This window comes from Charadrius vociferus, unplaced genomic scaffold (assembly GCF_000708025.1).
Source record: "Charadrius vociferus isolate BGI_N301 unplaced genomic scaffold, ASM70802v2 scaffold276, whole genome shotgun sequence".
In the NCBI taxonomy this organism is placed as follows: Eukaryota; Metazoa; Chordata; class Aves; order Charadriiformes; family Charadriidae; genus Charadrius; species Charadrius vociferus.
In genome coordinates, this window is record NW_009649075.1 from 1,311,790 (window position 1) to 1,331,623 (window position 19,834).

General features: G+C 41.1%; 1 protein-coding gene across 1 annotated transcript in view; it reads right to left on the reverse strand.

Moving 5' to 3' along the window:
• Positions 1–231: 231 nt before the first annotated feature.
• Positions 232–19,834, reverse strand: part of DENND3 (DENN/MADD domain containing 3) — a 41,473-nt gene continuing 21,870 nt past the window's right edge. The window contains exons 11-23 of the mRNA XM_009888178.1: positions 17,127–17,230; positions 16,651–16,832; positions 15,515–16,036; positions 13,978–14,240; positions 13,262–13,432; positions 12,194–12,323; positions 11,590–11,697; positions 10,239–10,378; positions 8,800–8,960; positions 4,604–4,737; positions 3,484–3,599; positions 3,217–3,354; positions 232–432 (exon numbers count right to left, since the gene is read on the reverse strand). Of these exons, the coding sequence (XP_009886480.1) occupies positions 232–432; positions 3,217–3,354; positions 3,484–3,599; positions 4,604–4,737; positions 8,800–8,960; positions 10,239–10,378; positions 11,590–11,697; positions 12,194–12,323; positions 13,262–13,432; positions 13,978–14,240; positions 15,515–16,036; positions 16,651–16,832; positions 17,127–17,230 (2,370 nt within the window). The remainder of the gene's footprint in view (positions 433–3,216; positions 3,355–3,483; positions 3,600–4,603; positions 4,738–8,799; positions 8,961–10,238; positions 10,379–11,589; positions 11,698–12,193; positions 12,324–13,261; positions 13,433–13,977; positions 14,241–15,514; positions 16,037–16,650; positions 16,833–17,126; positions 17,231–19,834) is intronic.

Genomic DNA, 19,834 nt, shown 5'->3' on the forward strand with positions numbered 1-19,834 from the left:
TCTATTCACATTTCCTTTTCTTTATCAAACGTGCAGGAGCAGCACAAGGTGCAAGGAGAGCTTCACGTCTATTTCGATTTTCTACAACAATGTAGGTGCTACAATAGCTCAATAAATACCAAAAAATAACACTGACGGGTGGTTGAAATATATGCGAAATGCTGGAGTAAAAACACAGCCCGAGGTCTTTGCTTTTTTCCAGCACAGGTAGACAGATTTTGAAGAGCTTAACTATTCCGCTTTCCAAATGGCAATCTTCCCTTCTTCCTTTCCAGCGCCGCTGAGGACATATCTGTCCTCTGCCGAGCACAGCGCCCTTACTGTATCGGCGTGACCAACCAACTCTTTCTCCACAGTCTTCTTCTCAGCACTGATCACGTAAATCTTCCCTTTGCTTTTGCCTTGCGACCTTCCACTGCTGCCAACCCACACCTGGAGTTAAAACAAAACCAAACCAAACCACAGTCATTTTCAATACTTTACGTTTCAGTCCAGGGGACAGCGCCACATTTACACAGCGAAGGTTCTCTCTTGCTGGGCTGGAAAAGGGAAACTCTGAAAATTTGCTATATATACAGTTGAACACCCAGTTGAAGATGTCCCTGCTCATTGCAGGGGGGTTGGACTAGATGACCTTTAAAGGTCCCTTCCAACCCAAACCTTTCTATGATATATATGTATCTGCTGGAGTTCATGTCTATCTCCCTCTCAGACTCCCTGATACTCCTCAACCTACTCCCCTCCTCCTGGAGCTCTGTCACCAAGCGGAGGAGCTCCTCCTCAGAGCCCTGTCTGGGAAGCTACCTCAGTCATGGCGGGTGCAGAGTTTAGAGAGGACAAGGCCTCCTGCCGGGCGGATACCATCACTCCGCAGTCAAACTGGCGGAGTTACAGCGCTCTTCCTGCTTGAACTGCCACCCCATGCCCTGTTTGCCTGCCCTGTTCGAAGTTCTCCTGGCTGGCAGCACTCCCCAGGGGCTTCTTCTATAGGTGTGGGGGCTTGGCCACCTTGGCTCCTGACCCTGCCCAGGTGTCCTCTGCCGCTGTGGTTTGAGCTGCGGGCTCCTGGTGGGTCTCAGCTCCCCTGAGGTTCCCCCGGTTCAGGAACCCCCCTGTGCACCACACTAGAGTGGTCCGTTGCCGATCGTGCTGGCACTGGAGCTGCTCGCTTTGACAACCCGACTTGTCTTCAGTTCCACAGACCCAGTGCAAGGAGCAAGGCCGAAGGTGTTGCTCTACCACTGTATAAACCGTAGCATGCCCGTATCTCGAGTGCTGTGTGCACTTTTGCTCTCCGCACTGCAAGGAGAGAGAAAACCCAGGGAAGAGTAACTACAACTATCAAGAGAAAGGAACAGCTGTCGCACGAGCAAAGATGGAAAAAGCCAGGACTCCTTAGGCAGGGGAGAAGGCAGCTAAGGAGGGATCACATTAAGGTTTACAGAATCATAAAAGTGCAGATAAGCGGAATGCAGAACCATTGTTCGACACATGCCGCAATTAGAGAAGTACGAGACACATGTGGAAACCAGTAAGAGTTCAGTTTCACGGAGAAGAAAGTACTTCTCTGTACATGGCTGGCAGCGAGCTACGGGAACTGCCGCTACAGGAAACTGTGGCACCAGCAAGTTCAAAACAAAATCAGATCCAGAGAGATTGGGTCCAAAAATAGGTAACAAAAGACTAAGGCAGAAGTGCACAATTTAGTACCCCTAAACAAGAACCATGGACGGTGAGGGCGCTTAAGGGGAACTGACTGCAGGTAGCGGCCAGGTTCATAGGCTCTCCCCTACATAGCATTGCTATTGCCACCGTTAGAGGCAGAACACAGGGTCAGCTGCACCTGGTCCGGCGCAGCAGAAATCAGCTGCGGTCTTCTTGTGCATAGTTTTGTACCGGGTAAGTATCCACCGCTGTGTATTAGTAACGTTTGCCAGCCAGAAAGCATCCTATGTCAGATAGACCCATTATGCAATTGGGTTTGTCTAAAGTTTCTTAAAGACAAACAATGGCTTGGTTTTCATTAAAGCATTTAAAAGCCAATCCGTGGCAGACAACCCTACCAGTGTTGTTGTTAGCCTTTACCAGGCTGCGAGTTCATTCTCAGTAAGCGCAATGCTGTGTAGAACAGGAGTATGGATGTTCCAGCTACTACAACGGGCTCCAGACTCCCCTTTGGACATCTGAGGCTGCCAAGCTGTTGGCAGGCTAAAAGATGGCACATTGAACGCTCGAGATGGATCACACAGGGATATTTTCCCGTTATTCCTTTGGTATCAATGAGTTGGACTACAATGGTAGTTAAGATGGAACTGAGTGAGGAGTAAGCAGACAAGAAAAGGAACAAAGTTCTTAAATAGAACAAAAGAGATTTAATGCCTTGAGGTTTCCAAACAAACCTCTAACTCCCTTAAAACATGGGTTAAATATATCCATCTGTACTTTGGGGAAGGATATCTCAAAAGGTTTTTCCATTTCGGTTTACAGATCTAACGAAGGGCTGAATACACAGAAAGCTTCCCTATTTCCTGAGGCACTTCATGAACAAAGTCATTTTTTCAGAAGGAAGGAGGGAAAAGCTGAGAAAAAGATTCAGAAAGATGCTTTCCCAATACATTTATATTAGCTATTCATTTGCAAATTAACCCTAAACCTGTCCACGTGGTATCACAACTACAATCATTTGCACAGCTACTGATACCATGCAGAAAGAGCAGACACACAGCCCGAGGCCAATAATGACAGGGACACAAGATGCTAAGGTAGGAAGCCATTGGCTCCTTTGGTCTCTGTTGAGTTAGGAATGTGGTAACTAAACAAGAAAAAGGTCATCTACAAAAACGGGCCAGCTAATTGGTATTTATTGTTTGTCTACTAACCTTTTCCAAGGCTTAGTCTTAGGAGCTCTGAGATTAAATATCAAGGGACCTAAAATTTCAGTTTCTACGGTTCCCTGAAAATGTCAATGGCTAATAAAAGTCATCACACATTTAATTACCCGTGAGGCTTTTAGCCTGACCGTGCACTGCAGGGTATAACTCTAACAGCCAGTTGCGTTGGGCAGTCATTAGCTTCTCTGATTGCAAAGAGGAATCAGCGTTTCAAACCAGTACATACGCAAACATCCAGTAAGGAAGCTAACCAAGAGAGCTGCAAACAAACAAAACTGCAGTAAAGAATACCACAACAGATAAAAACAGTCCAAATGTCTCTCACCTGATTTTTAACTCGTATCATGCAAGTAATCTCAGAGCAATCTTGAAGGTGAATCTTCTGAGGTGTACTTGTAAAGTCTTTGGTGTTCCAAATATACAGGTCACTGCTCCCTGAATAAGACGCCCACACTTCATCTCTCTAAAGCAGAGAAAGATACGTTTAACGTGAGCCCTGCTGACAGGAAGTATATTGCGCTAAGGAACTATGGCTCGTAATGCCACATAGTCATGCTTCATTTAAACTCTATTAACAGTTTAAATATAATACCTCAGGAAAGAGCTGGAAGCAGAGAAAATGGGAACACACATCCTTCAGGTGATGCTCAATTTTCATCTGGAGTCGAAATTCATGAGTTGACACTACAAGTATGCAACTTCCAGTACCTTCAATATTAAAGACAGAGTTAGTAACAGAAGTGCCTGCTTCCTCCGTCTCTATAAACCATGGAGAAAAAAAGGCAAAATAAAATGGATGCATCTACCAACTGTCTTGTTACTCAATCAACAGTGAAATCTTGGAGGTAATTGTTCCTGTTTTTCACAGTATCCATTTTTTAGACCTGTTCTTTCTCCAAACACTGGTTGCTATTCTGCAGTGCACATACCTGTTAGTTTAGAGCCCAAAAATGGTGAGAGGGAACAAACTCCTTAAAAGTAAAGCATCTCATACTTCGGTTCTCAAGTACACATTTTTTTTCATCTACAGAACAGAGACCAAGTATCTGTGCTACAAAGTGAACAGGAATAACCCTTTACCCACCACAGCAATGACCCAGGAATTCCCCAAGGCTTCAGCTGCTGTTCTGTTAAGATATGTTTGGATCCAGGCTCTTGTGTATGGCAGTAGTGAGAATCAGCGCAAAATTCTGGAATTGGTCACCATTTATGAAACAACTTCAAGATGATCTTTTACTCTAGCGCAAAACTTTGCTTCATGCATGTAAACTCCTACAGGGGGTATGAGATTTCTGGAAGCAGCCAAAATGCAGGTCTGGGGATTACCAAGTCAGACCAATACCATAAATCTAGGTGATACAGCAAGTGCGATTTGCAACCGCTATTGCCCCTCCAAACTTTAAAAGGACCCTCTCAAAGTTTTCCATTCCAATTTACAGGCATCGCCAGGGGAGGTCAGACAAGTACAGTGCAGCCAGAAGTCATGTCCTGCAGCAGGGGCAATGCCTCCAGGAGCGACCCAAGCTAACCATCTATATAAGCGTTTTGGAGGCCTTACAAGGCTGCTTAAGCCTTACAAGGCTGATGGGGGAAGAACATCATACATATATAAGTCTGAGTTTGAGATTAATGTATTGTTCTGTCCAATAAAACAGCGAATTACGTGAAGATGCAATTTTATTTTTTTTTTTTTAGTTGAGGAATGAACTTACAGCACCACAGCTGGTCATTATGAAGCTTGATAGAAGTGAGATTTTGGCAGGGCAGCTGAAAGACGCGATTAACTTTCAGAGTGCTGATGTTCCAAGCAATCACTGTTCCATCTAAACTGCTTGAGTAGGCTTGACTGTTGGTACAGATTAAACAAATAGTAACAATAGTATAGCGTACATTCACTTTCAGAACAGAGTGCCTACACAGAAGTGACTTACTTGCAAAATAACCAATTTTACACTAAGCCAAATTAATGTTCTTCATTTCAGTAACTAGAAGAGTAAAGCACAGTCACGATTTCCAACAGAAACTGGACTGAAGTCCAAAAGGCTTCAAGGCCAGATGCTATCATTATTTTAATGGCGAACAATTAGATTGCTTCAATTCTTTTAAACAAGGTGACTAGAGTTTTGAGCAGACAGGAGCATGTCCACCCTGTGCCCACCAAGATGCCTAAGGAAGGAACTAAACTTCTTTTCTCCCCTCGCTATACTCTAGGTAGCTGCCTCTAGGCAGCTGAATACATTTAAGCAACCAAGACCTCTGGGTCACAGCCGGGCACCCAACTTCCAAGCTGCTCATGTCTCCTATTGGAACCAACGTATTACAGAATTACAGAATCACAGAATGGTCAGGGTTGGAAGGGACCCCTGGAGATCATCTAGTCCAACCTCCCCGCCAGAGCAGGGTCACCTACAACAGGTTGCACAGGACGGCAACCAGGCAGGTTTTGAATGTCTCCAGAGTGGGAGCCTCCACCACCTCTCTGGGCAGCCTGTTCCAGTGCTCCACTACCCTCAAAGTAAAGAAGTTCCTTCTCATGTTAAGATGGAACTTCCTATGTTCAAGCTTGTGCCCATTACCTCTTGTCCTGTCACTGGGCACCACTGAAAAAAGACTGTTCCCATCCCCCTGGCACCCTCCCTTTAAGTACTTATAAGCATTGATAAGATCTCCCCTCAGTCTTCTTTTCTCTAGACTAAAAAGCCCCAAGTCCCTCAGCCTTTCCTCATATGAGAGATGCTCCAATGCCCTCATCATCTTTGTTGAACCTTTGCTGGACCCTCTCCAGCAGTTCCCTGTCCTTCTTGAACTGGGGAGCCCATAACCGGTCACAGTACTCCAGATGCGGCCTCACCAGGGCAGAGTAGAGGGGGAGGATGACCTCCCTCGACCTGCTGGCCACACTCTTCTTGATGCACCCCAGGATGCCATTGGCCTTCTTGGCCACCAGGGCACGTTGCTGGCTCGTGGTCATCCTGTTGTCCACCAGGACTCCCAGGTCCCTTTCCACAGAGCTGCTCTCCAGGAGGTCAGCCCCCAACCTGTACTGATGCATGGGGTTATTCCTCCCCAGATGCAGTACCCTACACTTGCCCTTGTTGAATTTCATAATACAGATATTTTTTTCTTCTTCTTAAGATTATATTTTACAAACTGTATCACTGGAAACACCGCAGGCTAATTCATAGTTCTAAATGAACTAGAGCACATATTACATCATGCTTGAGGAGTTAAGTACAACAAAAATTTTCCCAATAATTCTCTGGGATATTGTTGCCTGTTGGATTTTCTCTCTTTTTCTCTCAAGTTAGGACAAAAGTATCTCAAAACTGTTTTTCTTTGCTACTGCTGTGGCAATGCCCAGCCCCCCACCCCCTCCACTTAAGCCATAACCACCAGGGGGGGTCGTGATGACTGCAGCCAGCTAACTCTGGACTTTGGGGGACGGATGGCACACAGCAGGCAAGGGCTGTTTGTAACAGTGACCCAACTGTCTTGCTGGTACGCAAATACCATCTCAGGGCTCAGTACTGGGGCCAGTTATCTTTAATACCTTTATCAATGATCTGGATGAGGGGATCCAGTGCACCCTTAATAAGTTTGCAGATGACACCAAGTTGGGTGGGAGTGTTGATCTGCTTGAGGGTAGGATGGCTCTACAGAGGGATCTGGACAGGCTGGATGAATGGGCCGAGGCCAGTGGTATGAGTTTCAACAAGGCCAAGTGCCAGGTCCTGCACTTGGGTCACAAAAACCTCATGCAGCGCTACAGGCTTGGGGAGGAGTGGCTGGAAAGCTGCCCAGCAGAAAAGGACCTGGGCGTGTTGGTCGACAGCTGGCTGGATATGAGCCGGCAGTGTGCCCAGGTGGCCAAGAAGGCCAACAGCATCTTGGCCTGTATCAGGAATAGTGTGGTAAGCAGGACTAGGGAAGTGACCGTCCCCCTGTACTTGGCGCTGGTGAAGCCACACCTCAAATACTGTGTTCAGGTTTGGGCCGCTCACTACAAGACAGACATAGAGGTGCTGGAGTGTGTCCAGAGAAGGGCAATGAAGCCGGTGAGGGGTATAGAGCACAAGTCTCATGAAGAGCAGCTGAGGGAACTGGGGTTGTTTAGCCTGGAGAAAAGGAGGCTGAGGGAAGACCTTATCGCTCTCCACAACTTCAAGTTGCACCAGGGGAGGTTTAGATTGGATATTAGGAAAAATTTCTTCCCCATAAGAGTTGTCAAGCATTGGAAAAGGCTGCTCAGGGAAGGGGTTGAGTCACCATCTCTGGAAGTTTTTAAAAGACGGGTAGATGTGGTGTTGAGAGACATGGTTTAGTGGTGGTTTTGGCAGTGTTAGGTTAATGGTTGGACTCAATGATCTTAAAGGTCCCTTTCAACCAAGACAATTCTACGATTCTGTTCTATAAATATGACTATAAGTCAATCACGTTACTCTATAAATAGTGGAAAACCCAGGGCCCGTTGAGCAATCTTGCACAGCAGCGGGCTGCATATCAGCATCTCTCCTCAAGTAGAGATACCTCCCAAGGTTACTCCTTGAGGTTGAGAGATTCTTTGCCACAACAGATTCTTGGTAAGTGATTAATAGCATGCTAAACTTTGAAATATTAGCTAAGTGATATAAAGGATTGATTGCACATATATAATTCTTTACACATAAACTGTTGACCAAGTCTGGGACTAGGACTGGATCCAGCTACACCTGGACTCCTCTCTGAGAAGGTGTTTAGAAAGCAAGGGGGTCCTCTCTGAACCTCGTGACTCAACAGGAGGGTCTCCCTGACAGTTTTGTCTGACCCTGTCGTCTATGCAGTAAACAACCAAGTGTACTTTGCCATCGAATCTTGTTAAACTACTGTTGCATTTACCATTGAACTTTGTTCACTCACTGTTTTATATCAATAAAGTATATTGCTGCTTCCCTCCTATGAGTGAAATGCATGATCCTGTCCACAACAACTGCACCCGAGAAAACAAATTATACTAGCCCTTTTTTTTTTTTTAAAAACCTTTAACATCTGTTGTCTTCCAATGACAAAACCTTTTTCAGAAGGTTCCAACACCACCTAAGCAATTTCTCCATGAAACCCAGCTACACCTGCGACAGCGCTGGCAGAGCTGTGGCTGATGTCCAGTCTGGCCTGGGAGTTGCTGTTCCCATGGGAAGACAACAGGTTAAGGCCTCCAGCCAACACTCTTCCCAGTGCTACCAAAAGATCAAAAAGTATTTTGCCTGAACAAAACAATAAATGTGTTATTTCTTTTCCAAACAGGGATGAAAAATCCAGAACCACGCTGTAAACATTTAGTCAATGATGTGCTCAAAGCAAAAATGAAGTGGTCTTTAAACTCCCATCTGTATTGATTCATCATTGGATGCTGCCAACTTCTGGTTGCTCTCATCCTCATCCAAAAAAGCATTCCTTTATCCTTTATCCTCTTTGTTCCAAAGTACATAATGCTCTTTTTTTTAAAAAGGAAATTCATAGCTTACCATATACAATATGGGAGCTCAAAAATGGGCTAAATGAAGGCTTATTTTAGCAGGATAAGCCTCCTCCCACCCCCCCATTTAAAACAATACATTCTTTCCAACATCTAGGAAAATCAGGCACTTGTTTCCTATATGGGCTCCTTTTCCTTGGCCACAAGTTAACTTTGTGCCTTTGTTTCAGTCTAATTAAAGCACAATACTATAACATTTCAATCTTTAACTAGCCCTCTGCTCACTGCGGGCCAAATTTTTTAGGCTGGTGAATACTGTTCTCGCTACATAAAATGGCTTTCTGTTTAACCACAGGAAGATTCTCTACATGTCCTTGACTTTTCTGGTGGTACAGATGTCCTTCACATTTGCTCCTATATGTATTTTTAAGAAGAAAACGTGGTAATTAAATATACCTGGGTATTCCATTCTTCTTCTCCACAATAATGTCTGTAACATCAGAACGATGATCATTTAGTTGCTTATTACAAGACATACTGTGGGTGTTGATTATATAAATGATGGAGTCTTGAGAACCGATCCACACTTGACTCTGTTCTACCATGATCATACAAGTCTGGGGAGAAAAAGCAGGATTAAATAAAATCTAGAAGAAAAAACACTCTTTACTGTAATATGGAAAAAGGCTATATTAAGATGCTGCTGTTTTCTGGTGATTACAGTAAGATACCAAAACTTGACTCTCCAGTATTCTATCCTGTGCTCTGCTCCATAAATAATGAGACAGGACAGATGTCTTTGCTGAGTTTATCCTTCAGTAAATAGGATTAATAATGTATCTTGGTAACTGACTCAAAGCTGTGGTTCCAGGCCCAAACAAAGTAAAACTTAAAGGGCATTGGGAAAACCACAGAAGTTAGTGTATTTCTCTCTTCTGGATTAGAAGCTGTCCTGTTTGATACAAACACACCTCCTACTTCAGTTAGAAGTAGTGTCTAAAAAAATACTGTCCTCTCCTCTACTGTCTCCAGAACATCCTTCCCCCATTCAGAAGCTCTTAATTTCTCTCTCTGGAGTTCCATCAGTTCCAAACCTTTCTCCTCTTTTCCTTCTCTTCTTTAGAATAGGTCAGTATCTGACTCTTTTCCTGGATTTCCATCCTCCCTCCACCCAGCTCTTCACTATCAGCTTTACCACTCCCTTTTTGACTCTTTTCCACACTCATCCACAGCAATGTTTCTCAGCTTTCACACAAGTGACCTATCCAATCCCTTTTCCTGTGTGTTCTCTCTACTTTTTATTCAGTCTGCAGCTCTGGTTCAGCTTCCCCTTTCATTGAATTATTCTTTTCAGGCGGTCTTTCACAAGCAACTCTCTTTAACCTGCTGGTTGAGTCATCTTCTTTTAGAGTGCTCTCTCTCTTTCAATATCATCCAGCTAGTTTCCTTCCACCTTTCCCCAGTTTCCAGTTCTTCAGAGCACAAGCGACTTTCCATCCATTCTTAGGGCTTGTCTCATCTTCTCTTTATACTGATTCTCTCCATTATTCTTTCTCCTCAACTGTTTCAAACGCACTCTCCTGCCCCAAGAAGCCAAACCATTAGGCCAGCAGGCCCTTCTGATATGCAATCCATCACTTCCACCAGTTGGCTTGTTTCATTATGAATCCATTTTATCTCCTTTCTGTTTTCCTTAAAAATCTCCATTTCTCCAAGTTAACTGAAGCCCAGACAACTCAAATGCCTTTCTGTAACTTCTCAGGAACGACAGTGATTCAGGATCATACAATGATTTCTGTAACTTCTCAGGAACAACAGTGATTCAGGATCATACAGGCTATAGCAACAGAAACACCAAGCTAAAGCAGCAATTGTAATACCTGTGTCAGTCTTACCAGTTTAGAGCGGCCCATTTTGAAACAGTGTTGTTGAATAGACCAGGTAGACGCATCAAAGACAACCACTTTCCCCTCGTTTAAAGCACACCATAGTTTCGGATGAGCATTGCCAGGTCTTTCTGAAGGGTCAAGGTGCCCTAGAAGTGAAGCAGGGAAGATGAGAGAGATAAAAGAAAATAAACCACTTTTGAAGACACATGGGAAAACCATTATTAGGCAGAGCAGCTTTCTAACAAAACGCATCTGTCTTCTGCAACTTACATCAGCAGTTAATGAATGACACAGCTTTCACAATGGATTTGTGCTCGTTCTCATACAATTGTTGACCTCACCTTATGGTTTAATCTTATACTTCAAAGTTATTCAGAGCAGAGATAATCTTTTTCATTGATGACTAAGTACTTAGCTAACCGGGATTGCAGGAAGGTTTTTAAGCCTGAAAGACAAATCCACTCAATCTGCTCCATTAGAGCTCCACTTAGAAGCCTCATACTAGAACGAAAGAAAAGTACCACTGAACCCACCACCACCCACCCATCCACACACAGTTGCTCCTGCCCACTTTCCTAACTTTGGAATTCCACTAACTTTCCCCTTTTGTCTCAAATTGTCCAAATACTAGGAATTACATATGAACTTACTCCAGAAGATTAGTAAGGCTATGAAATTAAGAGTTAGGAACTTCCAGAACTAACATATCTGCTACCTAAATTCATGCCCATTGCACACAGTCCTTAACTTTTTTTTTCTCTAATGCTTTTTGAATCAGTCAAATACAAATGTGCCAAGTGTCACACAGAAGCTCAGAAGGAAATTGATACCGCTTTCTTCAGGGATCGACTTAAATTACATGCGATGAATAGTACATTAGATCACATACTATACAATGAGAGTCACGGGCATACAGGTGTGGCTGGGATTTCAAGAGGTGATACACTATTCCTTGCACTGTGGTTCAACCAAACACCCCCACATGACTCTACTGAAAAATAAAAAAATAACAATGAATATTGATCAACGGTGGAGCATCATTCATCCACCCTGCTGAATAAGTGAAGCAGAAGTCTTAACGGGAAATCAGCACATTAACACATAATTGAAGTCTATTATAAGGCATATACACTCAGGAAGACAAATTAAGACTGTGAAAGCTATGCCTTGGAGTATCTTAATATGCAATGTTACTGTTCTTTTTTGATGATTTTCTGTTTTAGTATTCAATACACAACCAAAGCATGTCAGAATGTGAACAAAATCAGGCAGTCATAATACCAGGTGTTATGAGATAACACGCTTTATAGGCTAATTAAAGCTGGGCTGACATAAAGAGAGCAATACATCACCTTACCTGGGGTATAAAGCAAGACATCTATTGCCTGTGGAAATGTCTCACCAGCTGAGGGGTTGATCTTGTGCTTTAATGTCTCTGAAGTTGTTTTGGGGACCATCATAGGCACTAAAATAGATTTTTAAAAGCTCATGAAGTGCACGCTTACGCCTAAGAGCTAAGAAATAGATCTATAATTCTTATGAAATAAGAATTCTGCACCATTTATTCACATTTCTCACTTTTCTTTCCCTCTAGCCTTAGCTGACTAGGAGAGCCCAAACGCCATTTGTATGAATTATGGTAGCAGAAGCATGCATACAACACCCAAGCAGTTTAAACAACTAAAACAAAAACACAGCATCCAACATGGAGACAGACATGCCAACTAAGGTTCTGACGCACAGAAGAAAAAAAAACCAAAAAAACAAAGCAAAACACAAAACCCAAACCCATAAGCTTTCTATTAATACTATTTAACAAACTATGTCTGTGAAAGTGATATCAGACTAACATCTTTTTATATTTCTACAGATAATCACTTTGAAAACTGGAATATAAACAGAAAGAGCTGAGACAGATGATGCAACAACAGCAGGCTTTGTAGCATTGCTATGTGACTGACCTTCATTTTTCATCCTGTCAAAATAAGACAGTTTAGAGGCTGCATATATGGTTTTGGAGGACTGCAGGGCACCAACTACAGCATCCATCAGGAGAACATTCGTCAGTGCTTGCTGAATATACTGAGGATCCTAAAGACGAAAGTCTTACTGTAGTTTATCTATCGCTCATTATTCTTACAAGTCCCCACATTCAACAATCACAACGCATGTCATGCTTAGCACAAGCACCAGCCAGTTGCTGCCCTGCAGCATAATTCACGCTACTCGCAGTCAAACCCCCCTCCCACACCACATGTTGCACTCCCAAGGAAGGTTGTGGAGTCAGAAGCCAGCGTTAATTCATTACGCTAAAAGAAGTATTTAAGTTCTGGCACAACCTTGATACAGGATGTGCAAACAAAACCACATGAACGGCACTGATGGAAAACATACGGCAGACACAGGATGGATCCCCATTTTCAGGCTGGATCTTTCCTCATAGGAGTGAAGTACATATTATGCTTCATCTTGACTAAAATAATTCAAATCCTTCCTGAAGAACCACCAAGCTCCATTTCCACTATTACATTCAGCAGTCATGAAGAATTATGTGGTTTAAATGGAAACCCTGTTCATATGATCCTTTTCCTCAAGGTTTCTGTGGCAGAAGAATACATCTTCCTCTATTCACTGAAAGGATCTATAACCACCAGGGTTCCAGCATGACAAAACTCTTTGTACACATTGTATTTTGAAGCAAGGTAGGGAAAATTTTCTGTTAGTTAGCATGACTATTCTCACACGTTGTGATTTTAAGAAACTATTTCACAGAACTAGTGAATAATTAAAAGTTCCATGCCAACGGATGAGAAAAAATATCCTATATTTTTAAAAGTAATTTCTCTTTTTTCTTTTTTGTATTGTTCCAGAAGTATCATATTTAGAAGTAACAACAACAATAAAAGTTTGTGTCTTAGCTGTTGTTTACTGAAACCTAGAAATTCTAAGATTGATGCATGAGTTATTCAGAACAGAGACAGAAAGCACGTATTTCATACTTATTTGGTTAGAAATTCCCATATTTATACCTTGTGATCATCCGCCATTTTCTTCCCAGCCCACATCTCTTTCACTATCAGGTACCAGAGATCACACTCGGTTTTAAGGTTAGCTTCAAAGACTTCTTTTTTAGATAATGTTTTAATCCTCAGAGTAGGTATTCTCAAAAGAAGGAAAGCTACAGTCGTGCTCTTAACATCCTGGGAATGTAGGGAGACAAAGAAAGCAAGGAAGATGCAGCATGCAATCACAGATAAGGTGCAGTACTCATCCCACAAGGCAACTTTCTCTATTAATAACTATAGCTAATGATTTCAATTGTCCATACACACCGTTAACCAGAGATGGGTTTATAAAAGTGTAAGTTTCAAACATCACACAGACAGCGGGTACAAGCTGGCTGACTGACACCACAGTCAGATAAGCACACCTAATGTTCCTGTTATTAAACTGTTCTAGTTCTGTCCCCCATGTGCTGTGCTTTGCACCTTTCTGTGCATCTGCAGGTTATGGCCTCCAGACTTTTATTCTATGTCATCCTAGCACCTGACAAACCATACTACATCAGCCCTGAAATTCTTGGTCCAAAGACCAAGGATTTTATCTAGTCGCTCATAAGTTACTGACTTGAGGTGCTTCCTACACTTCTCACTGAAACTTTAAGTTGAGAGATAGATCTCTGCAGAATGGAACAGGGCCTATATCCGTAAGCATGCAAAAGAACAAGAAGTTACTGGATCCTCACCTCTATATCTCTGAAAGCAGCAATCTGGACATAGCCAGGACGTCCTCCTTCCGTCAAAAGGAACAAACGCTTTTGGGTCAGAGCTATTTTTCCTACACCATAGTTAGTTTTAACTGAGCAGGATAACTTGTAGACGCATTCATTTTTATCCAGATGCTCTATTACTGCTGGTGGCAGATTCACCTCTTGAGCTTCTGCTTCAGTTTCTTTCCAGTAGTTGTAGAAATCTCTGAATGTTTCAGGATCGATCTGTTTCTGATGTCCTAAAAAAATTTTTAAAACTTTATATATATATATACAGTTATACAGATTTGCACAGAAAGACAGCCTTTAAAAAATACTAACTTCCTAGTTGTGCCTCTAACAGCATAATGGGTAAGCAAGGTGCAAAAGCTCCAAAGAATAGGCCTGGAAAACAGTTAAGAGACAAAATTCTTCTCTCAAGGCAGAGAGATTCCTCTGCAGTGAGCCTAGACCATAGGTGCCATGCATCTGGCATCCTCCCTTCCACCCTGCTGTAAGGAGGGAGGGAGCAAACACTGTGCCAGTCTTGCTTTTTTAAATTCATGCCAAAAATCCAGTTAGCTGATGGGAGAGGATTTGTACTTCCCTACCGAACTGAGTACTTTTCTCTGCTACTTTTAGTTCCTTATTCTAGTGAATGCTACTATATCACATATTTACCAACCTGGGATAAAAGCTAAAGTTATAACAGTTAAAGACTTCAGCAACACATATTCTAAATAATCAGTTATTCTAAGAATTCAAGTGTTTGGACAACAGAATCTCAAACAAACACAAATTCTTGCAAGATGTATGCTAGCCCTGCCTTCAGAAAGTCTTATATAGTCTTGCTATTTTGACCAATGTTTAATCCTTTGTGGCCACAAAAATTACCAGAGTAACTAGGCACAGAAAGAGAACTGAATAGCATTTTATAAAAGCCCTCGCAAACTAGGTTTTTAGAAACCAAACACAAGATCCAGATCTCATTCAGGAGAGAAGAAAGTTCTCCCAATTATAAATGTAACCTCTCCTTTTGCTATGAGGACCATCCAAGAGGAATTTAGCTGTAACTACTTGAAATCTGGATTTTGTTGGATTACTTTTAACAGACTTCCACCTTGCTATGTTGTCTAGTGGTTTTACAACACAGAGGTATTTTCCATTAGCAACTAGGATAGTCTTACATTCACTTTACTCAACCTAACCAAAGCAGAACTGCACACCACCAGATCACAAAACTACCTCACCTATACAACCTGAAAAGTTGTAAATTGTGTGGCCAAATATAAGTAGATTCTTTGTCTTTATTGTGAATGCAAGTATAGGCGTTCTTGTATACATTAAATGTATTCTCCATAATTACCCTAATTAAATAAAGTTCACATATTATGAGTTTTGAGAGGCCCAGAAAATGTTGAGTAATAACTGAGAAACAACTGGAGACATAAAAAAAAAGTGCATAAAAAAAAAGGGGGTTGCAATTGTAATTGCACCGATGTAGATCATCACTAAAAATATATCTCGTACTCACCTACTGTTAGGGCATCAAATAACCGATGTATAGTGTCTATATCTTTGACAATCCCAGATTCCTGGATTCGCTTCACAAAATCATCCAGTTGCATGTGTGTTTTTGGCAATTCAAAGTTTTTTACATGGTCATCTAATTTCATAACTTCTCTTTGTTTTTCCATTACTCGACTCATCAGCTTCTTCAGCTCAGGTTTGCGGTCTGCTTGCAAACGCTCAGAAGGAGGCATGGTTTCCACTATTTTTCTTACAAGGTCAGTAGGGAAAATTCTTAAGTCTGTTTTATCTAGGTTCTGAAAGTCAGAAAGTGCATTTAGTAGTTTCCCTTGCATCAAGCTAATAAGTCCCCGGAGGTAGAAATACCTTGCCAGCAATGCTGAGTTATCAGGTGGTAAGGTATTTATAGCTTTGCTGAGATGGTTGAAGAAGTCTGTATAGTAGGAGTGAACACACTGGAATATCAGAGGAAAGTGTATTTCTGGGATTTTGAATGTACTGACTGATTTGGAGGGCATTTTCACAGCTAAAAACAAACAAACAAAAAGTACATAGATTAGGACAAGCAGTGAGTAAAAGCAGAAGCATCTTCACAACCCAACACACTACAAACAACAGAAATAATCCCCATCACAGCAACATGCAATTACACTGCATGAAATTCAAGTACGATTACAGTTGTGCTAGGGACACAAATATATTTCTATGTCCATTGTCCTTATTATCAGAATATTCCCTAATCTGATAATATCAATTCTGGGAAAGGAAAAAGAGAAAAAAAAAAGGCACTCAGTTTCTATAGGACTTTCCTTCGTTAAACAGTGATACATTTAAACGTTTAAAGGCAGCGGAGAACTGGACATGAGGTCGGTAAGGACCGAACATGGTTACCAACTCAGGAAGCAATACTACAATATAAATCCTACTGTGAGGGTTCAGTCTTTTGGGGCACAGCAAAACTTACAGCAGACTACAAACTGATTTAACATGCAAGAAGCAGCACAGACAGGCCCCAGGTCAAAAAGACCCAGATCACCATTTCTTTCCAGCACCTGACACTGTTTCTGCACAAATTATTCAGTGATGTCACCCATAAAGACAACAGAAAAGACACTGTATTTGTGCACATTCTTCCCTTACCAACGCCTGTTTCTATTCTTCGAAGTGAGGAATTTCTAGTAGGGCCCTCTGGCAGCTTGATATCTTGCAGATTAGGCATACTGATTACCATACGCCTGTTGATCATGTACTGCGGATCAAATCGTTTAGAAGCCATTTTCCCCATAGTCAGTCTTCTTGGGGTATGAAACATCAAGTTTAATCTGAGAAAAATAATTTTAAAAATTATATAACTAGTTTTAAAATTCAGTACCTATACAAAATTACTAATAGATATTTTATTTTCTGGTATTATAGTATTAAGTTAAAATTGTAGTATCAATTTACAACTTCAACAGCTGTGGTTGGACATGTTCATATCACCCTTTTAGAGTAAGCTTAATAAAATGGCCTTTCGATCAGTTATATCTTATTCATAGATGACACAGTTAAAAGGAGTTTAATTAATGATTCCAACAGAAGATTCAAAACCAGACTAAGGAAAGAGAAAACTTTACCTGTCCTCTTCAGACTGAGTACTCAACTCAAGTCGAGCAAAAGCATCCATCTTTCTGTTTAGACGAGCTTTAAGAAAAGTGTGAAACATGTAGGTCTCTAAAACCTGTGAGACACAAACTAGTTAACTGTGGAACATTTACAAAATACATTCTTATTAGCATATTTTGCTCATTTTTAATACTTTTACATATACAAAGCTGAGAATTTCCAATCTAGCGATCACAAAACCAAAAATCATAGAATCATTTAGGTTGGAAAAGACCTTTACAATCATCGAGCCCAACTGTTAACCTAACACAGCCAAGTCCACCACTAAACCATGTCCCTCAGCACCACGTCTACAATACCTCCAGGGATGGTGACTCAACCACTTTCCTGGGCAGCCTGCTCCAGTGTTTGACAACCCTTTTGGTGAAGAAATTTTTCCTAATATTCAATCATCTAAACCTCCCCTGGCATAACCTGAGGCCATTTCCTTTGGTTCTATCAGTTGTTACTTGGGAGAAGAGACCCACCCCCACCTCTCTACAACCTCCTTTCAGGTAGTTGTAGAGAGAGATAAGGTCTCCCCTCAGCTTCCTTTTCTCCAGGCTGAACAACCCCAGTTCCCTCAGCTGCTCCTCAACATTTGTTCTCCAGACCCTTCACCAGTTTACTTGAAAGCTTCAACAACAGAATAACTAACTCCGTTTCCATTCATTTTCTGTACTTTCATGATATTTGCTGAGCTGCAAACAGTAATCTCAGAATACATTTTCAAATAAAAATGAGAAAGACTGAGCAAAACAGAGTTTTAGCTACTGAAGTTTAATAGTATATTTTCTGCCTGTAACTGACACTAATATTGTCTATGATTTGCAATAAGACATTTGTGACATTCCAACATTATGTCACCAAACTGAAAAGACAAGTGAGTCCGTCACCTTTTCACCTGATAAACCCCCCAAATGGTTCCCTGTTACGGTAATTATCATGGTACCACCCAGAAATAATACCCAAAAGGTCAAATTGCTACTTTTAGGATAGAGGACACCATAAGAAAGGCCAACGGTGAACTAAAGAGTGGAAAGCTCCCATCTCCCACCATGTCAAATTTAAACAAGAAAAAAGGCTAGGGTTTGAGGCAACATAAAATGTATATTATATAAATGTTAGTTCTAGCACAGACCTCTCAGAAAACTAATCCACTCAGAAAATTAAATGCAAACTTCATCAGGAGACAATATTGGCATAACCAGAAATCCTGTCTTTATGTTTATACAACCTCCAGCCTTTACAAAGGTACCAACAGAAAGACAGTTGTGTCTTGGAATGTAACTATGAAAAATTACTTTGATTAATAATGAATCCCAGAAGCTTGCCTAAAGTACCCTTGTTGTTCCTGGAATTTATCACAGGACAAAAAAAACCCTGAAAAAACAGCAAACCAACCTCAAAACCCCACTGATCAGACATCATTGTATTTCTATGATGTTTTTAAAAAGCAAATGAGAGAGAGTCATAAGTAATCTAGGTACTCTGAAAGGAATGGAAACATTTCAGCAACAAATAGGTCATTCTTATTCAAGATGCCCCTATCAATCCATTTGCAACATATCCTGTAAAATGGCATCTACAAAAGCATTAAGCTTTCTGCTTTTAAGTATTTCTCCAGTAGATGGCATATTTTGTTGGCAATTGTATTTACAGGCAATGACAAGCTGCAGGAACTGACAGGGTCCTTTCTAATGTTTTTTGGAGTTCTCTTAACATAATTCTAGATACCACTAGTAACTACTCTTTATTATGTTCTCTTCTAAGATTTACCTGAAAGCAAACCTGTCACTATGTTACTTGCAATTTAAGTGAATCAGTTTCTCAAAGCCCTTCTTAAATGTGCACATCTGAATTTTAAATTTCAATTCATAAAATCCCCACTGTTTCATTTATAGCATTAGAAACTGCTACTGAAAATATTTTTATTATTTCTACTCATTTGAAATCCTGGTCAGAACATTTCCTATTAATTTCTCTCCTGAGGACATATTAAGAGGTTCTTCTTGATTTTTTCCTTTTCGTTTGTTTGTTTGTTAAGAACATTTGCTAGTGTTGCAAGCTTCATCTAACAAACATTATTTCCTATTTAGGAGCCATTAGTTTGTTATCTTTGAATTGCCCAATATTCTGCCAAGTTTGGCAACTACCACTTAAGTAGAATTAGATACTTTTCTGATCATTTCCTTCACACACTGATACCTCTTTTAAATGGACGTTCAGAAACTTTTCTTATTGTATGCTTGAAGTAGGGAAAAAAGGGAACAAAAAAGGTGTTATCAACCACAGGCTGTTGATGTTAATGAAGAGATCTTTTTGCCAGGTGTAAAACAGTTACTCGAGAGATCTAACTGTAATCTGTAACTTTCATATGCATCCATGGAACATAATTAAAAGCAAATGTAAAATGGCAGATTCACTTTTATACAGTCCTTGTTAAACCTCTGCTTTGACCCACAGGTTTGTTAAACAAACTACAGCATCACCAAAAAAAGTGAAGACACAACCGATAATATTTCACTTTTGAGAAGCTTAAATCGCACATATCCTACAGTTGGTTAGAATAAGAAGCTACTTAATAAAGTATCTGTTAAAAAATACTATGAAAATTGCATCAAAGGTTGCAAGAAGCTGAAAAAGATGTCTTGCATCCCTTCAGAAATTAGGTATTGAC